We start from the raw sequence: 26,762 nt of genomic DNA on the forward strand, positions 1-26,762 counted from the left end.
ATGTTCACATAGTTGTACAACTAAGATGTTTAGATCTAATGTAACTCATAATATTTACCCTATTAGGTCATTTATTAACTGCCACACAACATATGTGATATACTTACTCCAATGCCCCTGTGGCTTACAATATGTTGGGCGGACAAGTAGAACGTTCCAACGGAGGGTATATGAGCATATATACAATATAAAAAAGGGATTAGTCACCCATAGTGTGTCCCACCACTTCCTCACACATCATAATCAAAATCCCAAGGTGTTAATGTGTCAGGCTATTGAGACCATCCAAGCCAGTACAAGAGGTGGGAATAGATTGCAGAGATGCAGTGTGCGTGAGGCATACTGGATCTATGAATTACAGACTCTCTCTCCAAGAGGTCTTAATATTGACTTTGAATTAGGAGCATTTTTATACTATTATGAAGTCATTTTGTTTAAATACATGCAAACATTTGCTCTGACGTTTTATATTTATTTTTATTACATCAGTTTGATGGTTGTTTTATGTTGTCATGTGTAGATAATTGTTGTATATTGTTCTTTGTTTTTTGTTCATGCAAAGCTGTTCTAATGTCAGTGTTTTGTATATTATGTGTCAAGGAGGTATCGCTTTAAGAAATGTCTTGATTGATTGGCCAATCAGATTAGTCTTGCATGGATATATACCAGGGCACCACTGACATCACTCATAACCCCTGAGGGAGTGTGCGTTCCATTACTGTTGGACGATTTGATGTTGAGAGAACTGAGTGCAGAGAGCTGATCCTTTGGAGCTGAATCAAGAAGAACCTCTGCTTGAAAATCCCACCGAGAGTCCCGCCTATCTGTGACGGAGTATCCGGTACCGAGTATCCGGTGACGTCACTTCCGGTTTCGAGGAGCACGGCGTTTGGAGGAAAGTTGCGGTTACTTCAATTTCTCAGCCCAGGGAGGACAGATTACATCGGTCTATTCGGCCTCACTGCTTGTGTTCTAGAGCCGTCCTGTACCTTTCTAGTTTTACTCTGCCGGACTGGCTCCATCAGTGTCTCATCGTTCCACATTTTATTTTTCAGCTTTGCGTTTGTGAGTCTATGTCTGTTAAGATTTTTTGTTAGCTGTGTTGCACTAAATTCTGTGTTCTTTTCATTTCATGTTCCCCAATATACGGAGGAATCTACATCAATACAACCCTTGATTACAAGTTGTCATCATTGGGACTTGAACTATTTCATCTGGATATCCAGGACTAGCTCCCTATAACAATACAAAGGGGGGAAATATGTGAATCAAACATAAAGGATATAAAAACGAAATTTCCAGATGTAGAAGTAGCTTGCCTCAGACTAAGGGGAGAAAGAAGTCGCCAAGAGAACACTAAAAGTATCACTGAAACAGACACAGGAGGGGGGGTGGAAAGAAAAGGTGGGAGGGAAAGGGAGAAGGGAGAGGAAAATGTACGGGGTCAAACATGGATGTCATAAGCACATCCAATAATGCTAATGTAAGCAGTATGGTGTCAAACAGTAAACACTAAGCCCCAAAACAAGCAGCAATGCTGACATCCCAAACCCCCACATTATCCCCCTAGTGGACACATAGCTAGGTGATACTGAAAGACAGTACAAGAGGGTCACAGAAAACACCCTAGCTTGAAGTCCTCATTTAGGCCGCGCGGGGCCATGGTGTTTAGTTAAATAATCATGCGAGTTTCCAATTGTAATATGTTTGCCCCTGTCGCCACCTCGAGGTCAGGCATGTGCCTGGGGTATGGGCATACATCAGTGTTGCCAGACCATGTTTATGCTTTTTAAAATGCCTCGCTACAGGCTGTAGTTTGAAATCCTCACTGTTGTTGGTATCTTGTAACGCCTTCCTGATGTAGGAGCGGTGTAAGTTCATGCGCTCCTTAAGCATGCGGGTTGTCTTACCGATGTAGTGTAAACCACACGGGCACCGGATCTTTTTTACAACAAACTTACTCTCACAGTTCATGTAATCCCTGATTTTGAGCGTGCTTGGGCTACTGGGCGAATGATGGTACTTCCAACACTTATGTGGAATGAGGTAGTAGGGCCAGGTTTGGGAGGAAGTATAAGAAGCTCGGTTTTTGCCATGTTAAGTTTTAGTTGGCGAATGGCCATCCAGGATATTCCAGAGAGACATTCAGAAACTTTGGTCTGTATAGCAGGTGTAAGGTCAGGGGTTGAAAGGTAAATTTGTGTGTCGTCAGCATAGAGGTGATATTTAAACCCAAAAGATGTGATTAGGTCACCTAGAGAGAGTGTAAAGAGAAAAGAGAAAGGGTCCCAGGACCGAGCCCTGGGGTACCCCCACAGAGAGATTGATAGAGGATGAGGAAGTGTTAGCAAAAGAGACACTGAAAGTACGATGGGAGAGGTAAGAGGAGATCCAGGATAGAGCTTAGTTCCGAATACCAAGAGTATGGAGAATGTGAAGGAGAAGAGGGTGGTCCATGGTGACACCTTCATTATTAAGGCCTGCACACTACTCTTACCCTAAAAAAACACACCTTAATCCCTTACCCCCAAACACTTACCCTAAAACCCCCTACCCTAAACCCCTTAAATTAACCCCCAACCCAAAACAGTAATAAAACTTACCTTAGAAGCAGCTGGTGGCGGAGGGTCCGTCTGCAGCCTAATGCCGACGGCAAATTGGTCGCAGCAAAACTATTCTGATTCACAGCTAAGTGAGGCAACAGACCTCTTCAGGGTAATGGGGAATGCACATTTTATTAGAACAAACAGCATGGAAATATAAAATATTATTAAGAACAACATTTTTCTTTAAATAAAACTACAATAAGAATGATACAAATAACCTGCATTTAAAAAGTTATAACTTTTAAATCTTTTAAAACGCTCATTTTATGCAACATAAACTAAAGTCCCTTTTCATCGCGATTTAGCATAACACACGTGTGCACTTATATGTGAGCGTCTTAGTCGCTGGTTATCCCAAAACATGCCTGGCTTTAGAGATAGGTCTCTCCCCTGTGTGTCCTCTTGTGTCTCCTCAGGCTGGATGAATCACTAAATCCCTTCCCACATTCCCCACATACATGCGGTCTCTCCCCTGTGTGTGTCGTCTTGTGTGTGTTCAGGCTGGATAACTGACCAAATGCCTTCCCACATTCAACACATACATACGGTCTCTCCCCTGTGTGTATCCTCTTGTGTTTCCTCAAGCTGGATGACACACTAAATTCCTTCCCACATTCCCCACATACATGCGGTCTCTATCCTGTGTGTATCATCTTGTGTGTGTTCAGGCTGGATAACTGACCAAATCCCTTCCCACATTCCCCACATACATGCGGTCTCTCCCCTGTGTGTGTCGTCTTGTGTGTGTTCAGGCTGGATAACTGACGAAATGCCTTCCCACATTCCCCACATACATGCGGTCTCTCCCCTGTGTGTATCATCTTGTGTGTGTTAAGGCTGGATAACTGACCAAATCCCTTCCCACATTCCCCACATACATGCGGTCTCTCCCCTGTGTGTGTTCTCTTGTGCTTGTCCAGGTGGGATAACACACTAAATCCCTTCCCACTTTCCCCACATACATGCGGTCTCTCCCCTGTGTGTGTCCTCTTGTGTGTCTTCAAGTTGGATAAGTCACTAAATCCCTTCCCACATTCCCCACATACATGCGGTCTCTCCCCTGTGTGTGTCCTCTTGTGTGTCTTCAAGTTGGATAAGCCACTAAATCCCTTCCCACATTCCCCACATACATGCGGTCTCTCCCCTGTGTGTGTCCTCTTGTGTGTGTTAAGGCTGGATAACTGACCAAATCCCTTCCCACATTCCCCACATACATGCGGTCTCTCCCCTGTGTGTGTTCTCTTGTGCTTGTCCAGGTGGGATAACACACTAAATCCCTTCCCAATTTCCCCACATACATGCGGTCTCTCCCCTGTGTGTGTCCTCTTGTGTGTCTTCAGGTGGGATAACTGACTAAATCCATTCCCACATTCCTCACATACATGCGGTCTCTCCCCTGTGTGTGTCCTTTTGTGTATATTCAGGTTGGATAACCGACTAAATCCATTCCCACATTCCCCACATACATGCGGTCTCTCCCCTGTGTGTGTCCTCTTGTGTCTGTTAAGGCTGGATAACTGACCAAATCCCTTCCCACATTCCCCACATACATGCGGTCTCTCCCCTGTGTGTGTCCTCTTGTGTGTCTTCAGCTGGGATAACCGACTAAATCCATTCCCACATTCCTCACATACATGCGGTCTCTCCCCTGTGTGTGTCCTCTTGTGTGTGTTCAGGTTGGATAAGTCACTAAATCCCTTCCCACATTCCCCACATACATACGGTCTCACTCCTGTGTGTGTCCTCTTGTGTATATTCAGGTGGGATAACACACAAAATCCCGTCCCACATTCCCCACATACATGCGGTCTCTCCCCTGTGTGTGTCCACTTGTGTGTCTTCAGCTGGGATAACCGACTAAATCCATTCCCACATTCCTCACATACATGCGGTCTCTCCCCTGTGTGTGTCCTCTTGTGTCTGTTCAGGCTGGATACGTCACTAAATCCCTTCCCACATTCCCCACATACATGCGGTCTCTCTCCTGTGTGTGTCCTCATGTGTGTGTTCAAGTGGGATAACTGACTAAATACCTTCCCACATTCCCCACATACATGCGGTCTTTCTCCTGTGTGTGTTCTCTGGTGATTGTCCAGGTGGGATAACACAATAAATCCCTTCCCACATTCCCCACATACATGCGGTCTCTCTCCTGTGTGTGTCCTCTTGTGTGTGTTCAAGTTGGATAAGTGACTAAATCCCTTCCCACATTCCCCACATACATGCGGTCTCTCCCCTGTGTGTGTCATTTTGTGTATATTCAGGCTGGATAACACAATAAATCCCGTCCCACATTCCCCACATACATGCGGTCTCTCTCCTGTGTGTGTCCTCTTGTGTGTGTTCAAGTTGGATAAGTGACTAAATCCCTTCCCACATTCCCCACATACATGCGGTCTCTCTCCTGTGTGTGTCCTCTTGTGTGTGTTCAAGTTGGATAACCGACTAAATCCCTTCCCACATTCCCCACATACATGCCGTCTCTCCCCAGTCTGTGTTCTCTTCTGTGCATTCTGGTCTGATAACCAAGTCAGACTCTTCACACTTTCTCCAAGATCTTTTCCGGTGGCAGCAGCTAACATATATGTTTTGGAATGAGAAGCAGTTACATTGTTTATTAATTGCCTTGACTGGTTGAAATATGCATTTTCTGTCATATTTATTGGAATATTGCAAGATTGTTCTGTCCTTATCTTTTCCATGTACTCATTTGGGTGTTTGAACTTCAGATGTTTGCGGAGGTAATCCTGACTGCTAAAGGCAGCCTTGCTGTGTTGGCATGGGTGAATTATTGGTGCTTGGCTTTGTAAAAAAAAAAAAAAAAAAAAGTCACTGTTACACAAACTGTCTTACAAAAGGTCATGCAGGAGAGGTAAGTTGGCGTATCACAAAATGTTCAGGATGAAAGTAAACTGTACATTGTAAGAATGAAGGTTTAGCACAACATGTGCAGCACCAGGGCCAGGAGAGTGGATGTAGTGGATCATACATTTAAAGTGGATCATAATATTTAACGATTTAAAAGGAAATCTCACTAACTGCAAAACACCAATTAGAGTGACAGAAATCTTTTCAAACCCTTTGATAGATAGTAAGTCGATAGTTTCAGTTGTGAAGGTATAATTAAAAATTGTTTGTACAATGAATAGAATACATGTCTCATTAGAAGCTCACATATCAGTAACCGGGTGTTCCCGTTACCGCACCATGTAAAAGGTCTCTATTAGTTATAAGATGACCCAACTTTCTGCTAAATCAGGAACCAAATGCACATTTATTGTATTTTAACATATACAATGGTGGTGGGGATAATACAAAAACGATGCAAAATCATGAAATGTGATTAAAAAAAAGGAATGTGATTCATTCCATTTAAGGTGACATCCCAGCACCCAAAAAAGGGCATTCATCACATGGTACATCCACCAACTCCCTTCATTACCTTAGCGGTTAGCCACTGAGGGGGGGTTATTAATGTATTTTAATATTGTTGATGTATTTATTTATTTATTAATGGGTTACCATTTATCTCCAATGTGGATATTCTGCCCCCCCACCCCCCTGTTGAAAGGGCCTAGTTATCCACAGTAATAATCAATGGTTTTACGTGTAATCTGTATTTTGAATGTTCTTTTTGTTTTGTTTAAAACGTGTATGTATTTTGTGTTAATGTTTAAAACCACATTTGTCTAATAGGGATATTGGGCATAAGTCTAGAAGGGGGCGTTGGTAGGGGATCTTGGTAATGACAGTAGTTGCCCCTGGGAGGGCGGGGAGGATTCCCATGGGGTTGGGGGGGAAGTGGTGGTGAAATGGGTTAACCCCTCAATTACCTTAGCGACTAGAATGGCAATGCTTTACTGGCCACTAACGGGGTCAACAGGGTTAGGTAATGTTTTTCTAAATAAAGTATTAACCCCTTTGCTGCCTGTGGTATACCTAGGGTTAATGTTATTTTGATTATAGGTTTCTGTAATAGTAGACATTACAGAAGCCTATGATAGAAATATTAACCCAATGCGCACACATTATTAACAGTCACGTTAATTCCCATATCGTGAGATTGGCCCAAATATCGCACCATTAAACTATTACCACAATCTTGATATATACCACCTTAAAATTGCAGTAATAACACCAGTTAGTTTATTATTTCCCCGTGTGAGATATTATCGCCACTTTAACAGAATTTGATGTATCTGAGCCGTAGGGGTTTGGTTTATGCCTGCGGGACAAACTAAGAACTAACCATGCTTTACTAGCCACTAAGGTAGCAAAGGGGGATAGATAGTGTAGTGTAATGTGTATATTATCCCCTGTGTGGTCAGCTAGTCATGGAAATCGATGACTAGTTGACCCATGGACTACTTATTTATTTATTTATAAAATATTTTACCAGGAAGTAATACATTGAGAGTTACCTCTCGTTTTCAAGTATGTCCTGGGCACAGAGTAAAACAAATAATACATGGTTACAAGTACAGTTACATAAATGAACAGGGTATACATTATATACAAGACATTGCGTGCACAGTCAAAGAAAATTTATATTATGAGCGTATGAAACAGTTACAGACCAGGTTAAAATGTGAGACTGCCTTAGATTTGAAAGAACTTAAACTGGTGGTGGATGTGAGAGTCTCTGGTAGGTTGTTCCAGTTTTGGGGTGCACGGAAGGAGAAGGAGGAACGTCCGGATACTTTGTTGAGCCTTGGGACCATGAATAGTCTTTTGGAGTCTGATCTCAGGTGATAGGTGCTGCATGTGGTAGGGGTGAGGAGCTTGTTCAGGTAGCTGGGTAGCTTGCCCATGAAGAATTTAAAGGCAAGACAGGAAAGGTGAACTTTGCGCCTAGACTCTAGTGTTGACCAATCTAGTTCTTTGAGCATTTCGCAGTGATGTGTGTTGTAGTTGCATTGGAGAACAAAACGACAAATTGAATTGTAGAGGGTGTCAAGTTTGCTAAGGTGGGTTTGAGGAGCCGAGCCATATACTATGTCTCCATAGTCAATAATTGGCATTAGCATCTGCTGTGCGATACGCTTTCTGACCAGGAGACTTAGGGATGATTTGTTCCTGTAAAGTACCCCTAGTTTGGCATAGGTCTTGGTTGTCAGGGTATCAATGTGCATCCCGAATGTTAAGTGGGAGTCAAACCATAAGCCCAGGTATTTAAAACTAGTGACAGGTGTTAGGGTGGTGTTAGCGTTGGTTCTAATCAGGAGCTCAGTCACTGGAAGCTTTACAAATTTAGTCTTGGTCCCAAATACCATTGTTACAGTCTTGTCAGTGTTTAAAAACAGTGTGTTTTGGGAAATCCAGTTTTCGAGTCTCAAAAAGTCAGACTGAAGTATGTGTTGAAGGTCAGTGAGGCTATGGCTGTGTGCATATAGGATTGTGTCGTCTGCATACATGTGTATTGAGGCTTCCTTACAAGCTGTGGGAAGATCATTAATGAACACTGAGAAGAGTAGGGACCCCAGAACAGAGCCTTGCGGGACACCACAGGTGATATCCAGGGGGTTGGAGTTAGAGCCTGAGATGGACACATGTTGGGATCTTCCTGATAGGTAGGACTGAAACCAGTTTAAAGCATGTTTCCCTATTCCAGAGCTCTGGAGTTTGTTAAGCAGGATGGCATGATCAACTGTGTCAAAAGCCTTTGCAAAATCTAGGAATACTGCACCAATGAGTTGTCCCCGTTCCATTCCACACTGGATTTCATTGCAAACTTTTAGCAGGGTAGTTACGGTGGAGTGTTTGGGACGAAACCCAGATTGGAATTGGCTAGGGAAATTTGTCTTGGTGTAGAAATCGCTTAATTGGGAGTGGACACATTTTTCCATGACTTTGGATAGAATTGGGAGAAGTGAGATTGGCCTGTAGTTTGAGACAGTGTTTTTGTCCCCACTTTTGAAGATTGGGACAACTCTGGCAGTTTTCCAGGTCTTAGGGATATGGCCTGCAGACAGGATAGAGTTGACTATGGACGCAATTGGTTTGGCAATGGCTGGGGCACCAAGTCGTAGGAACCTAGATTGTAGTAAGTCGGGTCCACATTGGCTGCTTAGTTTTAGTTTGAGGAGCGCTTGTATAATCTCCTCTTCAGATACTGGGCCAAATTGAAAATTGTGGGCAGTGTTGGGAGGGGGTGGGACTGTAGGGATACTCCCAGGATGAGATTCAGGTTTGTGGTTTGGGCAGCGTTTCGCTAATCCACAAACCTGAATCTCATCCTGGGAGTATCCCTACAGCCTACACTTAGGGGTTAATATGTACTGAAATGTATTTTAACACCTATTTTATTATCTATTCCATGTTGGTTTAGCTCATCTTGCCTATGTATATAATGGGTAGTATACTGGCCATTATATACATAGAAAAGACAGGGCTAACACCAGCCTGGAGTAGGTGATAAAATATTTGCGGTATTTCTGCTGTTCCTCCTGTTCCAATAAATATCAGAACTTGATGTATGGTAGTCTTCACTTGAATATGCTGTATTATGCCTGTTTTGTATCGGATCTGATGCTTTTAACGGGTCCGATAAAAAGTGCTTTATTTTTGGCGCTTGCAACGCTGATTCATTGCACGATAAGGCACTTTTTATATGGGCAGTAAATGGCATTTTTGGTTACTGCAGCTTGATGTATCCAGCCCATTGACTCAAGTCAGGTTTAGTGATATTAAGTTCTAGTTGACCCGTAATGGTGTATGCAGATCTATCATTATTTGCAATTTAACATCAGTAATAAGACAATAGAGATGTAAAAACCACACAACACACATATTCCTGATTACCTTGTGCTGGCGCGTTACTTTTCCACAGCATACCCCCTTGATACCAAGCTCCTTCCCATATTCATCTCCAGACCAGGAGCTCTGTGTGTGGGGGGAGGTCTGTGCAGGTTCTGTAGTAGATTTTCCTGTGGTACTGGAACGCCACAAGGTTCTGTTCTTCCTCGTTTCTCGCACAATTTACAAACCTAAAATTGGGACAGTTAGTGAGGTCTCAAAGTAATGTCTATTTCATAAAGGAAAAGCTGAAAAAGATACAAGTTTATAATAATGTGACTTGTCTTTTCTTTCTTCTCTACAGTTTTTGAGAACAGAAGTTAATGGAGAGCAATGTACATACGATGGCTCACTTGTATGTACCCACATTTTAATTCAAATGGGAGCCACGAGCCACACCAGTGACTACTTTCTTATTACTTAAAAATACGTTCGTCCTTTAATAACAAACATACCTCTTAGGAGGGGGCAGGGCACCTTCAGCTGCATGCAGGGTGCTCGAATATATCAGCCAGGGGTACGTTTGCTATTTAAAAACCTTTGTGCATGGTGCTAGAATAGCGCAGCCCCATGTGAGGAGCTACTGGGGATGGAAGCACTCCGATCGCGAGCACATGTCCCGCCCCTATGACGTGATGACGAGGAGGACGAACGTATTCCATGATCCATATTTGTGGATGTTTCATGTAAACAGGCACTACTTGTGCACTGTTATAGCAGCTACTGACTCTGTTTCCTATACTGCATGCATACATGACACGCTACGATCCATACCTATGGATCTCACATATAAACAGGCACTACTTTTGCATTGTTAAAGCAGCTACTGATACTCCTAAGATTTATTTAGTTTTGTGACACCTGGCATACGCAGGTGCTCACTGTGACTACTTACCACAGAGCGCATCTGTCCACACCCTTACTGAGGGTACTTATTATATTACTCACCATATAACTGTGGTGGGGACATTAGTACTACTCTAGCTATCTTGGGCAGCTGTGTATGCTACTATTACTGTTCCAAGGAGTACAGACAGTATAGCGACCACTATCTAGTATTCATTCGTCCTATTTTAAATTCGCTGTATACTGGCTCATAAGAGTATTTCACTTGATCCACAGCGTTCCCCCCAATATTTTTTTTCAACCAAAAAAGTTTTTATTGAGTGCATGGTACAATAGTCACATTATCTCCCAACCCATTGTCTTATACAATAGTACCCACTACAACTCATATTATAAGTAGACTCACATAAGACATACTGGGGTTACGTACAGACCAACAAGACGTACAGACATACTACACCAGGGGGGAGGAAGGGAGGGTGGGGGGGGTTGCCACAGAACGATTTCAACTCAGCTGGGCTCATCTTGGAGGCTACGGTTCTCGCTAAGTTCTGGTCTTCTTGGGCTTTGAAGACTTCTGGTCCGAAAGATCTCCCAGTAACTGCAATTGTAGCGTTGGCTTCTGATCTCTCTGATGTATCCTGGCCCCTGCTTGTCCTTTTCTCTACCGAATTTAGTTATCCCCTTACGTTGATAGGATTCTATGTCTCCCTGTCCTCTACACTTCATCCAAGGAGAACGCGCCTAGAGCTATTAGAGCAGTATGTTGAAGGCATTGACCCCTGGGATATCGTTCAGGTCTAGCCATGGTGACCAGACTTTGAGAAAGTTTGTGCCGATGTCGGTAACCAGACTCGTTAACTGTTCCATCCGGCAAACGTGCCAAATTCGATTTCTGATTTTTGGGATATTTGGTAGATCCGGTTGCTTCCACAATGCTGCGAGTTCGCACCTCAGGGCAGTTGCAAAATGTGCAATTAATTAGTGCTCCGACCTGTTTAACCCCGGGGTGCGTCTGGCCAGCAGAAACAACCAGGGGTCCAAAGGGATCGTGCAGTCGAGAATTCTCTGAAGCCAATTTCTGATCTCCTCCCAGATTGGGAGTACCTTGGTGCAACCCCACAGCATGTGTAGCAAGTCTGCCTGCTCCCCACATTTTGTAGGGCACAATGGGGGGTAACCTCTGACAAACTTTGATAATCGTGTTGGAGTCAGATACCACCTCATTAGGACTTTATACGCGTTCTCCTTTAATGTCGTGCAAATCGAGCTCTTAGCTGCCGCCAAGATGATTTGATCCCAGTCTTTGTCCTCTAATGTGTCTCCTAGATCTCTTTCCCATCTGTTCCTATATTTTAATGTCACGTCAGCGTCAGGATTCGGACAGACCACCGCTTTATACATCGTAGAGATAAGTCCCTTGGTTCCTGTTCCAGTAGAACAGAGCTGTTCAAAATTAGTGCGTTGAGCTCGAATGGGAAATTTATCATAGAAAGCTCTTAGCTGGAGGTATCTAAAGAATTCTGAATTTGGAATTGATTTTTCAGACTTAATTTGCTCAAACGGTTTGATAGATATTCTACCCTCCAGGTGTCGAAGGCGAGTATAGCCCTTCTGTGTCCATGTAATAAAATCTTTCTTCTGCAGGCATGGAGCGAAATCAGGGTTTCCCAAAATTGGGGTCATCAAAGAGTGTTGTCTCATCAAGACGTGTTTATATTTGCTTTTGTCCCATACTGCCAAAGAGCTGACAACCGCGGGGAGCGGGTGTGTGAAGTCCTTGCGGACCTTATTTGGGAGCCAGATCAGGTCCTGCAATGCCACCGGGGCACAGCAGGCCGTCTCCAGTTCTACCCAACGCCCCTGACTAGGGTGGGTATGCCACTGGATGATTTGAGTTAATTGGGCCGCTCTATAGTATGACAACAGGCAAGGTACCGCTAGTCCTCCTTTTGTAGTGGGTCGAATTAGTGTGCTAGTTTTGACGCGGGGGGTTTTATTACCTCAGATAAATTTCACCATTGCGGACTGTAACCGAAGGATCTCTTCCCTGCTTATAGGGACCGGAAGAGTCTGAAATAGGTACAGAATTTTGGGAAGGAGATTCATTTTTAGTGATTGGATCCTTCCGATCCAGGATATGTTGTACCCTGCCCATTTCCGGAGATCTTCCTTCAGTGTCCGAATTAGTCTGGGTTAATTAGCTTTATAGAGGGTGCCTGATTGTTTTGTGATATTTATTCCTAGGTATTTTATGCAGGAGGTTTGCCATTTGAATTCAAAATTTACCGTGATCAATTTCTCAGTAGCTTTAGGTAAATTGATATTTAGGGCTTCTGATTTTGCCTGGTTAATTTTAAACCCTGATATCGTATTAAATTCCCCTAATAATTGGAAAACGTTCGGCAGAGAGGTGAGGGGCTGTGATAGTGTGAGTATCACGTCATCAGCATACAGGGCCACCTTATGTGGCTGGTCACTGATTTGGATGCGTTATATTTGGGCTAAGGCGGATGTGCGCCGCTAAGGGTTCAATACAAAGCGCAAAGAGAAGGGGTGACAGAGGACAGCCCTGTCTGGTGCCGCTCTTTATCTGAAATTCTTCCGAGGGGAAGCCCTGGTGTCTGACCTTCGCCGTCGGTCCCTGATACAGAGCGAGAATTGCCTCTATCATTCTCCCTCCCAATCCGAACGCCCCAAGCGTCTCCCTCAAGTAGGGCCAGTCAATTCTGTCGAACGCTTTTTCAGCATCTAAACTAAGCACCATAGACGGGATACGTTTTTTCTGCGCCAGATCAATTAAGTCAATAATCCGTCTGGTGTTATCAGCTGCTTGTCGACCACATATGAACCCTACTTGATCAGGATGGACCAATTTGGACAACACCTGGTTAAGGCGGCTAGCTAAAAGTTTGGAAAAGATTTTTGTATCCGAGTTTATTAACGAGATGGGCCTGTAGCTTTTACAGTCCGCTGGGTCCTTTCCTTGTTTGTGGATTACTGAGATAGACGCCTGGAGCATCGAGCCCGGGATGGGGGCACCATCCAAGAAGGAATTACATAGTTTTAGTAGATGAGGAGCTAATATTTTACGAAATTTCTTATAATAGAGATTGGAAAAGCCATCTGGGCCTGGGGCCTTGGCTGCTTTCAATGACTTCATTACCTCTAGGAGTTCCTCGATAGTAAAATCTGCCTGTAGTGCGTCCCTCTCCTCTCTGGTCACTGTAGACAGCTGAGCCTCAGTTAAGAACGTCTTTAGTCGTGCTTTTGTGGTTGGCGTGTGTGCCACCTTCGCCCCATCGTATAGGGTCTCATAATATTTTTTAAATTCATTAACTATTTTTTAGGGTCAGAGGTCAGATCCCCTTGTTTTGTTCGAATTGTCTGAATTTGGGAGACTTGGTTTTTATCTCTTAGTTTGTTGGCAAGTAGGGTATCTGGCCTGTTTGCTTTCTCAAAATATTTCCGCTTAGACCATGTCAGCTCCTTTTCAGCGCGGGAGGTCAGCAAGATATTAAGTTTGGTTTTAGTGTCTAGCAACTCCTTAAGGGTCATTGCGTCTTTATTCTTTTGATGCCGAGTTGAGAGGACTGCCAATTCTGCTTGTAACTGATTGATTTTTTTGTCCTTCTCCCTCTTTCGCCTGCTTGCAATCCTCATGAGCTCTCCTCTCAGAGTCGCCTTATGGGCCTCCCACAAGGTAGCCTGCGAAGTCACACTTACTATATTCTCCTGAAAATATTCCCTGATTTTATCCCCTACGTTTTGTGCAATTTCGGGGATTTTTAGTAAGACTTCATTGAGCTTCCAGTTCGCTCCTGGTCTGTCTAGAATAAAATCAGTGCACCGCAGCTCGATCGGTGCATGATCTGACCACGAAATATCGTGGATGCCCGTGTGGGAGATCTGTGAAACCATTCTACTGGATACAAACAGGTAGTCTATCCTACTATATCTGTCATGGGGGTGGGAGTAGAATGTAAAACCTTTATCTTGCCGGTGTTGTTCTCGCCAAATATCTAATAGGTTATTGGTGCGCAGCCCTCTATTCCAAGTTTGTCTTATCCTTGAGCTATTTTTACCGCTCGGGGTGCATCTATCTAGTATTGGATCTAGCGTTTGGTTAAAATCGCCCCCAAGTATTACACATCCCTCCTCTGGAGTATAGCGAAGAATCTTTCTAGGAAAGTTTCCGTGCCTTCACTAGGAACATAAACGTTTGCCAGTGTGATTGGTTGACCTCTTATTTCACTGCTTAAAATGAGAAATCGGCCGTTGTAGTCTTTTTTAATGGTCTTAATCGTCAAGGGCAAACGGTTATGCACCAGAATGGCTACCCCTCTCTTTTTTTAGTGGCTGAGGCTGAGAACCAGTTCTTAAACCTATAATCAATAAATTTCGGTGAACTAGATTTAGAAAAATGTGTTTCCTGTAAGAGGATGATGTCAGGGTCAGTGTTTTTGTAGTCCGTCATAGCTAGTCTGCGCTTCCCTGGATTGTTAAAGCCTTTCACATTATGTGATATGATAGTAATCCCTTTATTCATGATTGCAGTTCCAAACCTTTACTCTTGCGTAAGCAACCGTCTGAGCCTCTGATGTCGACGATGAGGGTGTCAGGTGTTCCTGTGTTTGATTCCGCCTGTCAGCAAGCTGGAGCCATGGCATGGGAATACAGAGGGGAACACACTGGGAAGACATAAAAATACACAATTCAACATTCATTTCAACATGTAATAACTGTCAGGGGATTGGGCGGGAACTAGCTCCCCCAATCTCCTTCTTTGCCCTTTCTAGGTGTGCAGCCTGGACGGAGTTCGGGATGGCCCTCCTTCCCCCTCTCCCGTCCTGCTCGGCTGGCCTAAATGGGACTTCCATGGGCCACTCGTGGGTCTTCTCTCCCACGTCCATGAGGAGACTCATGCACAAAGCCTTCGCGAGGGACAGCATCCCCTCCCCCCCTCTCTTGCCTGTGCGGTGTAATGGTGTAACGACAACTTTTTGTTACTTGAGTTGTTAACTGTAAGATGAACTACAAACTTTTAAAAGTAAAGTGTAAAGTGTAGAGAATAACTTCTTGACCCTGATCGCTAGCCTCTCCTGTGCATTCCTGCCTGACTCAATGTCGGTGCATATCTCAGCCATCTGTTGCCCTGGGATTCGATATGATTAGCTAGTGTTCTGCTCCTTATCTGGGTCTCCTTGTTTATCTAGCTGTGGCCCCTGAGCTAAACTGCGTGCCGTAAGTGGTGCAGCCTTGTTTAATGCCTGCCGCTATAGAGCCCTTATTGTTATGTCCCAGACTCTCCTATCTCCTGCTATCTGTTGGATAGCCGTGTGGGCCTCCCCTCCCTCGTCGCCTCCACTGTCCGGTCGGTTCCGCTGTTCCCTGCGCTCTATGTGGCTCAGCGCGCCTTCCGCTGCATGCCGCCATAAGGTAGGTCAGTGGTCTAGCTCCGTTTTATTAATGCGCGCCGGTAATCTGCAGATTGGTGGCCTCTTCCGGCGCTGAGTGATGACGACTTCCGGTATGGCTTTCAGTCTGCCTCCTCCAAGATGGCTTCCGCTCCATTTCCGGCGTCGTGTTTCCGGCGGCCGCCATTTCCCCCCAGTTAGCCCGCGAAGAAGGACGTCTCCTCACCTGCTCCCGCGTCTGGAAGCACTCCACTTCCGCAACGAAGCCATGCGGTGAGACGCTTGCTGTGGCGCCATGTTGGGTGCCTTGCGTTTCACCTCGGATCGCCATTTGCAACGACAGGTAAGAGTTTGAATTTTCGTTTTCAGGCAAGCAGTATATTCCTCTTAGTGGCATTAACATCAGGATAGTGACTTTGTCAGGTATTGTGGCAAACTCTTTGTTTGGCAAACTGGTGGGTAAACCTCTACCCCAACTTTTAGACTGTGTATTCAGTCAACTGGATTTAGGCATTCGCCTCAGAGTACTGCGGGGATCACCGGGTCTCAGGGGATTTTGAAGGACCTACGGTGCTCCACTCTGGATCCTCTCGTGCCTCCCTCCTGGGACTTTGTGTCGGGCCCTCCTTCAGCCCCAGTCTATTGAGGAATTCCTCACTTTCTCCCGGGTCCTTCATTGATATGGCCTTTCCGTTCCTTATGACCAGCAGGCCGAACGGAAAGGTCCAACTATATCGAACTGCCCGGTCCCTCAGCAGTTTAGTGACAGGATGCAGTGCTCTTCTCCTCGTGAGAGTGATCGGGGATAAGTCTTGAAACAATTGCATTGTGGCTCCCTCGAACCGGCATGTCCCCTCCGCTCTTGCGCATTTAAAGATAGCGTCTCTTGTTTTAAAATAATGCAACCTTGCAATAATATCCCGCGGTTGTTCCATTGCTGCTGGGCGGCTTCTAAGGGCTCTGTGACAGCGGTCCATAGCTCTTTCTGTTGCAGGTATGTCGGGCAGTATTGTTTCTAGCCACCTGGCTATGAATTCTTCTACATCCGTGATTGCCTCTGGGACACCGCGCACTCTGATATTGTTTCTGCGGTCCCGGTTTTCGGCATCCTCCTGCCTGTCTAGTATCTCCGCTATCTGGGTTTGTATGTGCGTGGTTCTTTTATCTGTTTTCTTTATTTGTTTGGATGCAGCCGCCATATTTTCCTCTAGGGCCCCCGTTCTCTCTCCCTGACCTTGGACCTCCTTCTTTAAATCCTGGAGCCCAACATAAATCATTTCTTTCATATCTTGATATAAGCGATCAAAATCGCAGATTCGGACAGGCATCTGGGTGGGCTCATTTGGGGGGTCCTCTTCCCTCTCTGAATCAGATCCCGCTGTTGATTCTGGCGGCCTCGCTGCAGCAGCGCCTCGTGGGGTAGAGCGACCCAGATATCTTCTTAAATCTCCTTCTTTTTTTTTTTTTGCTGTAAGTGGGGCCATCACGGGAGTATCCACTACTCTGTCACTACATTTATTTAAGATTTTTTCCGTCGATTATTGCCGTTTTTGTACTGTTATGGGAGGTGGGGGACGGAGCTCTAATTTTATGCTGCCATCCGCTCCAGCCTCGCGCATGCGCCTCCTCCCCCCAATATTTTATCATTCTGAGTTACGACACTTTTTTACAACCCATGGTAAAGAAACTGCCTTCTCACCTCAGAGACACAACACAGGTGTTACATATATTGAAAGAAGTAATCTGGGAACAGAATTATGTATTGGCAACCTGTGATGTTTCCTCCTTTATATACTAGCATCGGACATCAGCAGGGATGCGAGGCCATTGCCTATAGTCTGAATAAGTATGAAGACATGCAAACCAACCAGGTAGACTTTTTACTGGAGGGCATAGCCTTCATTTTAAACCACAATATGTTTTGGTTTGAGGGTGACCACTACCTCCAGGTTAGAGGAACTGCGATGGGTCCAGGTTTGCACCTAGCTACGCCAATCTCTTTTTGGGTTGGTGGGAGGACCATACCACCTGGTCCAATCCCAGCTATGGTGCAAGCCTGGTACTCTATTGCCGCTACATAGATCATATCCTCATAATCTGGAAGGGCAGTCAAGAGGAACTACAAACTTTCTTTGAGGAGATCAATTTAAATGACCTCAATTTGCAGTTCGCTCACAAAATGAGTACTAGAAGTGTGGAGTTTTTAGATCTAGAAATTTTCATAGAAGATAATCAGATCCACACCAGGATCTTTAAGGAAGTGAACTGCAACAATTACATCACGGCCAACAGTTGCCATAAACCCACATGACTCAGTAATATTCCAACGGTAAGCTATTCAGATCACACTATGATCCCATGCTTTTTAACCTGCATACTTTAACCCCCCACCCCTTTACAACTTATTCACTGCAGCCTCTCCCAAAACTGACTGCACAAAACACTGAAACCCTGAACTGACTCTAGCATTGCAATGCAGCAAAACACTTGACAAGGTACAGGCTCACCCCTGCTGTTTAGTCTGCACACACTCACTCTGCTCACAACAGCTCCTTGCAGCACTGCCTACCTCTGGCATCATGAACCTGCTATTTATTTTAACATTTTTCTTTCTCCTGGCCTCATGGAGATGTTACTCCCTCTATCCACTACAAACTCCTCCATCCTGGCCCACACCCAACATCACCATACACCCTGGACTACTCAAAAGCCTTGCACTATCTACTAAATGTTGGTGGAGAACTCTAAAAACCAGCACACCAACCACTGCTCACTCTAATGGAAAACACCACAAATTTACAACTTGCAAACAACTACCCAAATTTCTACTCATACTATTACTCGTGATATTGAAACTAACCCAGGTCCTCCCAGTTCAACTCTGTCCCATGCCCCTGAGAATTCCACCTTTAAATTCCAAAAAGGGCTATCTGTCGCCCATATAAACATCCAGAGCCTGCTGCCCAAACTGGATGAACTAAGGGCATGGTGCCTTATGCATAAACCCAAAGCCATCGTTCTTACAGAAACATGGCTATCCCCTAAAACTCCTGATGCAAATATCGCCATTCAGGGATACTCCATTTTTAGGAGAGATAGGTCAAAGAGAGGAGGGGTGTTATTTTATATTGCAGACACATTACAATTTACACTGTTAAATTGCCCACCAAGTCCACCCTCTTTTGAAACTCTAGTGGGCAAAATCTGCCTCCCCTTTTCTAAGCCCATCTTGCTTGCTGGCATCTACCGCCACCTTAAAGCCCCTCTACAATCCTTGACTGATATCACCCAATTTCTTGGCTCCATTTCCTCTCTGAATGAGAAGACAGCAGCAAAGGTAAGTTTGTAGGCGGGCACTGCAAAATCAGGATCTCAGCCACGAAGTGTAGATAAAATCAGCTTTATTTGAACATATTGCTGGACATCACAGAGACTCCTGTTTCTCTGACGCGTTTCGTTCCTAGTAGGAACTTTATCAAAGAAGAATGAGCTGCTAGTTCTTGGGGATTTCAACTTCAATTGGCTTGACCCTAAAAACAACAAAATCCAGATACAACTCAAGTCACTTAACCTATCACAACTCATTTCCCAACCCACACGGATAAACATGAAATCGCATAACCATTCTTTGCTAGACTGGATTCTCTCCTCAAACCCCAGCAGAATCCAATCCTCTGGCATCCTTCCTGATATTCTCAGTGACCATGCAATAGTGTACTGTGTAAGGAAAATTAAACCGCACCATTCAAGCCCTAAAGTTCTCCTCACTAGAACATTTAAAAAATTTAACCCATAACAGTTTCTGGATGACCTTACCAACTGCCTATGGCACAGAATCGATTTAATTCCCGACCCTGATTCTGCGCTTGACTATTTCCAATCCGAGTTCTTAAAACTCTGCGATACCCATGCTCCACTACGCAAAATAAGAGTACGGGGGGCCCACCTTCCATGGGTTACACCTGACCTTATAGCACTCTACCAGTTCAGGGATGCCTTGTGGAAAAGCTACAAAGTAACTGGCACTACCAAGGATCTCAATCACTACAGATGCATGCGGAACATGTGCACAAGTAAAACAAGGCATGAAAAAGCACAATATTACTATGACAATCTCCACCAGAATACATCAAACCCAGCTAACTTCTGGAAGGTTATCAACAATATATTCCAGCCTCCTAACCATCAACAACCAAGTAATATCACTAAGGGGGATATTACTCTGACAAACCCCACTGACATTGCAAATGCATTCAATGATTACTTTGTGGGGTGTGCCACTAACTTATTAGTGAAACGCAGCACAAACCCCAAACATGAATCTCATCCTGGGAGTATCCCTACAGTCCCACCCCCTCCCAACACTGCCCACAATTTTCAATTTAGCCCAGTATCTGAAGAGGAGATTACACAAGCGCTCCTCAAACTAAAACTAAGCAGCCAATGTGGACCCGACTTTCTACAATCTAGGTTCCTACGACTTGGTGCCCCAGCCATTGCCAAACCAATTGCGTCCATAGTCAACTCTATCCTGTCTGCAGGCCATATCCCTAAGACCTGGAAAACTGCCAGAGTTGTCCCAATCTTCAAAAGTGGGGACAAAAACACTGTCTCAAACTACAGGCCAATCTCACTTCTCCCAATTCTATCCAAAGTTATGGAAAAATGTGTCCACTCCCAATTAAGCGATTTCTACACCAAGACAAATTTCCCTAGCCAATTTCAGTCTGGGTTTCGTCCCAAACACTCCACCGTAACTACCCTGCTAAAAGTTTGCAATGAAATCCAGTGTGGAATGGAACGGGGACAACTCACTGGTGCAGTATTCCTAGATTTTGCAAAGGCTTTTGACACAGTTGATCATGTTATCCTGCTTAACAAACTCCAGAGCTCTGGAATAGGGAAACATGCTTTAAACTGGTTTCAGTCCTACCTATCAGGAAGATCCCAACATGTGTCCATCTCAGGCTCTAATTCCAACCCCCTGGATATCACCTGTGGTGTTCCGCAATGCTCTGTTCTGGGGCCCCTACTCTTCTCAGTGTTCATTAATGATCTTCCCACAGCTTGTAAGGAAGCCTCAATACACATGTATGCAGATGACACAATCCTATATGCACACAGCCATAGCCTCTCTGACCTTCAACACATACTTCAGTCTGACTTTTTGAGACTCGAAAACTGGATTTCCCAAAACAAACTGTTTTTAAACACTGACAAGACTGTAACAATGGTATTTGGGACCAAGACTAAATTTGTAAAGCTTCCAGTGACTGAGCTCCTAATTAGAACCAACGCTAACACCACCCTAACACCTGTCACTAGTTTTAAATACCTGGGCTTATGGTTTGACTCCCACTTAACATTCGGGATGCACATTGATACCCTGACAACCAAGACCTATGCCAAACTAGGGGTACTTTACAGGAACAAATCCTCCCTAAGTCTCCTGGTCAGAAAGCGTATTGCACAGCACATGCTAATGCCAATTATTGACTATGGAGACATAGTATATGGCTCGGCTCCTCAAACCCACCTTAGCAAACTTGACACCCTCTACAATTCAATTTGTCGTTTTGTTCTCCAATGCAACTACAACACACATCACTGCGAAATGCTCAAAGAACTAGATTGGTCATCACTAGAGTCTAGGTGCAAAGTTCACCTTTCCTGTCTCACCCTCAAATACTTTCTGGGCAAGCTACCCAGCTACCTGAACAAGCTCCTCACCCCTACCACATGCAGCACCTATCACCTGAGATCAGACTCCAAAAGACTATTCATGGTCCCAAGACTCAACAAAGTATCCGGACGTTCCTCCTTCTCTTACCGTGCACCCCAAAACTGGAACAACCTACCAGAGACTCTCATATCCACCACCAGCTTAAGTTCTTTCAAATCTAAGGCTGTCTCACACTTTAATCTGGTCTGTAACTGTTAAATATGCTCATAATATATATTTTCTTTTACTGTGCACGCAATGTCTTGTATATAATGTATACCTTGTTCATTTATGTAACTGTACTTGTAACCATGTATTATTTGTTTTACTCTGTGCCCAGGACATACTTGAAAACGAGAGGTAACTCTCAATGTATTACTTCCTGGTAAATATTTTATAAATAAATAAATAAAAGTGGAACTGCTCTAAGAAACAGGACTATGAGGGTCAGGCTTCCCTTTTGAAAGAGAGATTCCTGGAAAAGAACTACAAATCAAGGACAATCGATGCTGCAATGGAAAAGGTAGATAGGATTGATAGGTCTGATATGTTGATATATAAAAACAAGACAACATATCCGGGAGTAGAAAAACCTTTTATTCCTTTCATTACAGCATACAGCAAACAGTCAAAGAAAGTAAAGGGAATCCTGAGCAAGCATTGGCATATATTACAGCAGGACCAATGGCTTAAGGATGTCATTAGTGAGAAACCTGACGTCTTATTTTCAAGGGCCCCAAACTTGAAGTAAAAGCGGGTACCCAGTTTTCTGGCCACTAGAAAACATGAAAGCTGGCTAAGTAGAGCCCCAAAGGGCTTTTTCAAATGCTTGAACTGCAAAGCAACAAAGATCAGGAAACAAAAATGAAAGTATTTATATGCACTGCTACATTCACAAATTTTGAAATAAAATCTAATATTTCATGCAATGGCAAGGGTGTTGTGTATGTACTAGAGTGGAGTTGCCATTTGCAATACGTGGGCAGAACAACACGGAAATTGAAAACTAGAATCAGCGAACATATTAGGAATATAACTATAGGGTTAGGGACCCATACTGTTTCAAAGCATTACAAAATAAAACACCAACAAGATCCAAAATGTTTGAAAATGTGGGGCCTAGAGCATGTGTTACATGATTGGAGAGGGGGTGATTTTACAACAAAAAAAATCTACAAATGAAAAACATTTTGGATTTTCACCCATAGGGTTACATTGCAGTAGGGACCCTGCCCTTTTCCCTTTTCGTCTACCAAGTGAGATATATGTTCCATATGGATACAGATGTTATACTGGGACCCCTTTTCTTTTTATGGTATCAGTTTTATTAATTTTATTTGAGTGGCTATAGAGGTTCTTTTACTATTTTAAAGAACAGTCTGCAACAATCAATTTCACTCACATTTTGAATTATCAAAGACTTAATTGAGGACGCTCTATAAAAGGACTCCTAACCCATGCATACTTACATCACTGAGGAAGGCATTGCTGAAATGCGTCTGATGTGTTTCGGGCGCTCACAGCCACCATAGTTGTCTGAGAGCAGAGCTAATTCCTCACACAGTCGTCGGAGCCTGGTCACATGCGCTCGTGCACGTCTGGAGCAGGAGAGGAGACGCAGCCTGCTGGGAAGCAGAGAGGCCGGTGGAACACCACACTGCAAGGAAATCAACAGAGGGCGAGTGAAGGAAGATCTGCCTAACAAGGACAACAGGAGCTGGCAAGCTATGCACCAATGCACTGCTGTATAGCTCGTTTGTGAGTGTTCCTACTTTTTATATTTTCCTGTAATAAACGTTATTATGCCATGTCCCTCTCTCTTTTCTTTTCTTAAAGTGGAACAAGTGTGAAGATATACACCTATCATCCGGATCAAGTTAACCTTTGGATACTTTCTCCAAAGTGGACTTACTTTGCGGGACATTTTCACTTGGGCATTTGTTTATGTAAGTGCACTATTTACAGAGATTGGATATATTTTGCACTATATATAGGATAGTTGTGTGTTTTATAGGTGTCAAACACATAGTGGTTTTGCACATTAGGGCACATTTTTACCCACGCGCTGGTATTCCTTTTTCCTTTGTAGTGATAGATCCGTCCTGCCCTGCACAGGAGCACAGAATGTAATCTCCCCTAGGAAAACCAGCAGGATTACTATGACATAGCTATTACATCAGGGGCCAGACTGGTGTCATAGCAACTACATCAAAAGGCCACCCAAACGGTTAAATGGTGATTTTATCCTTTTCAATGAAATTTTGTACTCTAAGTGGTTTCAAATTTTCCCACCGATAGGTTGGATTTAAAGAAGCAGTTCAAGCTGCCTTTAAAAAAAATACAAATATATACGTTTCCCTTCAATATGCGCATCAATGCAATCCCAACACTGACAAGTGATTAGCTAAGTTGCCGATCGATTCGTTCTCCTGTAATCAATCGGCAAAGATTCAGCTTGAGGGTTCAATAAATCATTGTGATGCAGTCAGTGGGACACATATTTATATTCATATGCGTTCCACTGACGTGTGCTCGCTCTCGAGCCCTGGTCCTGTCTCATGGGGCTTCTCCAGCAGCAGCATCTCCCTGTCGAAGTATTCTGACACGAAACGAGTAGGATGGAGCTATCCCTAACCGTGAGTGGAGGCACCAGGAGTTCGGCGCCCGGCAGTGTCGTCGTCAGGAGAGACAGTGTGAGGAGTCACGGCCGTGAATTGAGGAGAGCAGTGCAACACTGATCCCAGCTGCCGGACACCACTCAGGAGGCTCAAGCCGCGGCGGTAATTTGTGTCGTGCAACACATGCAGACACACTGTTAGTGTGTTTATTTTATATGTGTATTAATAAATGTTTTAATCAGTACTACACTAGGTGCGTTTTATTTAACTTTATTTTGGGAGAATCACACATTGTTGGAGATCCTGGAGAAGGAATGCAGGTGTGGACCTGATCAAGCACAGGGGAGAGGGTTAAGGCCTCGGTCCCGCTGCGCTCGTTGGCGCGGGCGGCAATGTAGCGAGTTCCCCACCAGCAGGGGAATCCTCGCAAGCCGGTCCCGGTCCCCACTGGCGGCACAGCTGACTACACGCTGTCGCGCGTCAGCCGCTGGAGACACCAGAGAATGGTGTTTTCTAGCTTTGACGCGTGACGTGTGTGGCTGTGAGCAAATGGGGAGGGGAGGCTTCGGGAGGAGGAGAGGCTTCGGGGAGCGGGGAGGAGTGTGGAGTGAAAGCAGGTGAGTGCCTTTCTCTGTGTGTGTGTCTGTCTGTGTGTGTGCGTGCCTGTCTGTGTGTGTATGTGTGTGCCCGAGTGCGTGAGTGCCTGCCTCTGTCTGTGTGTGTGTGTGTGTGTGTATGAGTGCGTGAGTGCCTGCCTGTGTGTGCGCGCGTGTGTGTATGAGTGCGTGAGTGCCTGCCTGTGTGTGTGTGTGTATGTATGTATGAGTGCCTGCGTGTGTGTTTAATACTTACCGAAGCTCCAGCTCCAGCCCGAGTCCGTGGAGGGAGGGGGGGGGGGAGAGTAGCGGGTCCCTCCGCTCAAGCCACGCCCCCCCTCCCTGTCAAACCGCCCACCACCCGCCCACCTCCTGCTCCGGCTCCCGCTCCCTACAGACCGCATATCGCGGTCTGTGTATCTCAGCGCACCGCCTGTCAGCAGTGCGGGTGCGCTGACTCTGGGAGCGGGGCCTTAGCCTAAAGATACTCATTTTTTGCCAGTCATCAACTTCATTCCTGTAAGCAGGCAGCTGTCGGGGTGAAACCGGCCTCACAATCAAAGGTGCTGCGCAATGATTTGCCCTTTATATCCATAAGAAACACTGTTAGGAGGAAAGACAAGTCTAAAGCCATCGACGTGGATAACAGGACTGGTTTTCATTACCATATACGGGACTGGTATTGTACTGTTCTGTTCCTTTTGTACCTGGGACTTGATTTGTGTGTTCAAGTTCTGTATTTGACAAGTTTTGGAAGACTTGTCTGTCTTGTCCCTAAGGCTGCCATTTCTTCAATCTTGGACTGATCTATTACACTCCTTTGATTGGGATTACATTTCAATGCTTTCAACTCGTTGATGTAAGAGTTGGGCCATTTATTTTTGGGAGAAGTTATTAAGATCAAACCCACAGTCAGTATTATGTATATACGTGGGGTCTCTGTATTTGGGGTCAGTCACATCCTTCACCTTTAGGTATAGATTTGAGTACACTAGGCACGTTTGCCCAACAGGTATTTTTTAGGCTAAGCGCTTTGTGTAAGTAAATAGTTATTTTATTGCAGTAAGGTGTATGGTCTGAGGAGAGGATGTGTCTGTCCTGAAACGCCACGTGTTTGCATATACCTGCTCTGATGCTTTGAATACAAAGTAAGTTACTTACAGAAAAGGCTCCTGTGTGCTTCCTCCACCACTTTATTGCTTCAACTTCTCTTTCCCGGAAGTGCAGACATTGACTACATCAAGGTCACAGCTCTATGTCCTACTGCGCATGCTCACACTAAGGGGATCATGGGAGTTGTAGTTTTAAATTTCAAAACGGATCACGTGTCACATACAGTGTAGCTTAGAAACAAGACAGTAACATTTCCCAGGCACTGTGCTAGGGAAGGTTCGTTTCTTCTGCATGTATACTTTCCCTTGTCCTTAATATATGTGTCTCACAGAGGGCTGGGGCAGCACAGGCAGGGCTCAGATTGTCCTGATTTCATCATTTACTTTATTTTGCAAGTTAATAACAAATTCCCCCCCTGCTCCCTCACACAGAGAGAGCCCCCCCCCGCTCCCTCAAAGAGAGTCTCTCCCCCCCCCCCGACTCAGCACACAGAGCCCTCTGCCTTCTCTCCACACAGAGCCCCCCTGCTTCCCACCCAGAGCCCCCCCTGCTCCCTCACACAGAGTCCCTCCCTGCTCCCTCACACAGAGTCCCCCCCCTGCTCCCTCACACAGAGTCCCCCCCCTGCTCCCTCACACAGTCCCCCCCTGCTCCCTCACACAGAGTCCCCCCCTGCTCCCTCACACAGAGTCCCCCCCCATCTCCCTCACACAGAGTCCCCCCTGCTCCCTCACACAGAATCCCCCCCTGCTCCCTCACACAGAGCCCCCCCCCCCTGCTCCACAATCAGAGCCCCCCGCACCCAATCCCCCCCCCCCCCCTGCTCTGCACACAGAGGCCCCCGTGGGTCTGAGATTGAACAGAGCGGAGCTGCAAAGTGCTTCATAAGAACCCTGACCCTGCATTCTGCCTGGCCCCAAATAACACTCTCACACCATGTTTGTTGGACCTAATAAAGGGGCAATAAATGAGAAAACTGCAATGACATATCGGGGGGAGCAGGGGAAGAAATTATGATTTTGGTCTTTTTTTTTTTTGGTTCTTAATCA

The 26,762-nt window shown here is 44.9% G+C and overlaps 1 protein-coding gene across 2 annotated transcripts; it reads right to left on the minus strand.

Moving 5' to 3' along the window:
* Positions 1-471: 471 nt before the first annotated feature.
* On the minus strand, positions 472-25,870 carry LOC142466693 (uncharacterized). Of its 2 annotated transcripts, XR_012788191.1 has the most exons (6): positions 25,762-25,870; positions 22,856-23,043; positions 9,408-9,592; positions 5,081-5,408; positions 2,604-2,708; positions 472-1,236 (listed from the first exon to the last, which is right to left on the minus strand). XR_012788191.1 is itself a non-coding variant. In XM_075572000.1 (4 exons), exon 4 carries the CDS (start codon positions 5,306-5,308, stop codon positions 3,242-3,244), a length of 2,067 nt encoding a protein of 688 aa, XP_075428115.1. In that variant the 5' UTR covers positions 5,309-5,408; positions 9,408-9,592; positions 22,856-23,043; positions 25,762-25,870; the 3' UTR covers positions 3,066-3,241. The 2 variants fall into 2 exon arrangements, 1 of the variants encoding a protein (XP_075428115.1); XM_075572000.1 differs by lacking the exons at positions 472-1,236; positions 2,604-2,708 and having other exon boundaries at positions 3,066-5,408.
* Positions 25,871-26,762: the final 892 nt, after the last annotated feature.

The sequence above is a fragment of the Ascaphus truei genome, chromosome 15 (genome assembly GCF_040206685.1).
Source record: "Ascaphus truei isolate aAscTru1 chromosome 15, aAscTru1.hap1, whole genome shotgun sequence".
In the NCBI taxonomy this organism is placed as follows: domain Eukaryota; kingdom Metazoa; phylum Chordata; class Amphibia; order Anura; family Ascaphidae; genus Ascaphus; species Ascaphus truei.

Bases quoted from the DNA above. Each gene is read 5' to 3' on its own strand.
- LOC142466693 (XM_075572000.1), bottom strand. From the start codon at position 5,308: ATGGAAAAGATAAGGACAGAACAATCTTGCAATATTCCAATAAATATG.